The sequence below is a fragment of the Myotis brandtii genome, unplaced genomic scaffold (genome assembly GCF_000412655.1).
Source record: "Myotis brandtii unplaced genomic scaffold, ASM41265v1 scaffold181, whole genome shotgun sequence".
Classification (NCBI taxonomy): domain Eukaryota; kingdom Metazoa; phylum Chordata; class Mammalia; order Chiroptera; family Vespertilionidae; genus Myotis; species Myotis brandtii.
Window position 1 is genome coordinate 1086001 of NW_005356712.1, and position 2654 is coordinate 1088654.

Sequence of the window (2654 nt, forward strand, 5' to 3'; positions counted from 1 at the left end):
TCAGAGCGCGCCGCCGCCGCCGCCATGAACAGCGTCGGGGAGGGCTGCACCGACATGAAGCGCGAGTACGACCAGTGCTTCAATCGCTGGTTCGCCGAGAAGTTCCTCAAGGGCGACAGCTCCGGGGACCCGTGCACCGACCTCTTCAAGCGCTACCAGCAGTGCGTCCAGGTGAAAAGAGCCTTGTCATTGAGGCCAGGGCAGGCCGTCGGCGCCACCACCGCGGCTGCCGGGAGCTCTCCCGTGACAGTTAAATGCTTGCTTCCTACGGAGCAGTCACATTCTGTGCTTCACTCGGGGCTCATCGTGAACTTGCAAGTGGGCGTAGTTCTGTCTGAAAACTGGAGCACGCACGCCCAGGAAAAGGAAGTGCTGAGGCCGAGTTCACTAGAATCGTTGCCTTTTGTGTGGGGGTGGGGGGTGGGGGGGGCAGTGCACTTTTCCACTCTTATTGTTTGGGGGTGAGGCTGGGTGTTAGCCTCTCTCTGGCCTGTTAAGACATTATGGAGGGCTTTATTTTTTGTTATAAACCCTTTATTGGCCCGATGGAGGGCTTTATTTTTTGTTGTTACAAACCCTTTATTGGCCTGATGGAGGGCTTTATTTTTTGTTGTTATAAACACTTTATTGACCTGTTTTCTCTCCCTCCCTCCCTGCAGTTGCTGTCTTTATCCCAATTGCAGACAGGAAAAGTGAGGCTTGCTCAACGCCAGTAAGCTTCATATTGACCTTTATAATATTTTCTTCTCCCATCAGAAAGCAATAAAGGAGAAGGAGATTCCCATTGAAGGACTGGAGTTCATGGGCCATGGCAGAGACAAGCCTGAAAGCTCTTCTTGACCTTGTCAGTCACCTTGAAAATAGACTCCTCCAATCAGGAAATGTGAGCCCTCTGGATTTTGCCAATTAAGGCTGTGAAGATAGCCATCAATTCAATGAGGACTTATTTTCCTCCTAGATGTTTTCCTCTCACTTTGAACCATCACTTTTTACTTTGGGATGATTTCTCACTTGCTCTGACATCTTGCAGGAACTCGCTGTGCTAAAACTGAATTTCTTGGGATTATGGTTGCAATACTTCATCTGGGATCTTGTATCTAAAGACTGATAAACTTGTCAGGATAATCATGGTTGCCTGACCCCTAGAGTTATGCCTCAAAGGACATTAGATATACAGTACTGGGGTCATTGTTCACGGAAGCAACTGGTTAGGACCTCTTTTCTCTCAGGGAGCTAATCCTCTGAAAAGGGATCCCAGCATGACTGTTTCAATCAATGCTTGGGAGCAGTTTTATTTTTTTATATAGTAACTTAACTGTTCAGATTGCTCAATGGTGGACTGGGTTAGCCAAGAGGAAGCTTTTAACAGTTCTCTGCCTTAACAAGAGGTGTCAGATCTCAGATTAAGATGTGAAAGCTTCAAGAACGTTATCGAGAACACCATTTCAGAGTTTATAGCGTAGTTCAGTCATTAAGATCCCTGGAGTATGCTATGGAGGAAAATCCTAAATTGCAAAGATTTGCTGCTGTGGCCAGCTTTCAAGCTAAGTCAATGAATTAAATCAACCTGTATATCATGAAAATGCCAAAACACTGTATCTGGTTAGGGGAGAAAGGAATTTGCTTTATTTGCCTTGTTTACCCACCCTTCTCTATAATATCTGTAATCATGAAGATGGAATAAATTGTAACATTTCGTTTCTATCATTTGCCCCTTGAACTCTGCACTTTATAGAACAGCTATTCGCCCTGTTATCACACATATCCCATATATACATGGGGGGGGGGGGCTTTATGTTTTATAATATAAAGGTGAGGGAAAAGTGAAGATTTATCTGACTTAGGTAGTATGGCATAGCAATTGGAAACCTCACCGACTTTAAAAATGTGCTTCCACAGTAGGCTACAAAAATATTTTTAAATGTTTATATAATGGCACTAAGTCGAGATAAGGTGAACACTCATGGACCAGCAGTGGTCTGCAGACCACCGGTGGGCGACCGCTGCCCTAGAATGTCATGTAGTTCCCAAAACTGCTTATCTTAAGTAATTTGATTCAATAGTCTGAAACTTGATTGAAAGGTGGCCTAAATTCTGTTCTCTCCAATTTACCAATCACTACTTCATATTGATTTTTTATTATATTTTAATATGGAATGTTTCACGAATTTTCGTGTCATCCTTGCGCAAGGGCCATGCTAATCTTTTCTGTATCGTTCCAATTTTAGTACATGTGCTGCCGAAGCGAGCGCACTACTTCCTATTTAATGCGACCAGTCCTTACGGTCATTTCAAAACATCCTGCATTTATATTTTGATGGTTTCATGTCCATTCTACAAGGGTTACAAGAGATATTTGGAACCCAGCTGAGGGGGCCAGACAGCAAGCTGAATATAAGTCCATGTCCTGAACTCCCACTCGCCACAAGCACAAACAGTTCTATGGGGAAGCACAGGGTGTGGCTAGATCACAAAATGGCAAAGATAACACGGATTCTTTTTTCTTAACTGTCAATGGTTTCCAGACCCCATGTTTCTATGTGCCTCACCTTTGTGCAATACCAGTTGACTATATGACTATGTGTTAACACCAAAAACGGTGAAACTTCCTGAATCTTACCACAAAACTGTCTGGTTGAGCCTTGAGAATAAAA

At 43.9% G+C, this 2654-nt stretch overlaps 1 protein-coding gene across 1 annotated transcript; it reads left to right on the forward strand.

The window, feature by feature from the left end:
* Positions 1-6: 6 nt before the first annotated feature.
* Positions 7-1709, forward strand: TRIAP1 (TP53 regulated inhibitor of apoptosis 1). Its single transcript, XM_005863764.2, has 2 exons — positions 7-171; positions 757-1709. Exons 1-2 carry the CDS (start codon positions 25-27, stop codon positions 838-840), a joined length of 231 nt encoding a protein of 76 aa, XP_005863826.1. The 5' UTR covers positions 7-24; the 3' UTR covers positions 841-1709.
* Positions 1710-2654: the final 945 nt, after the last annotated feature.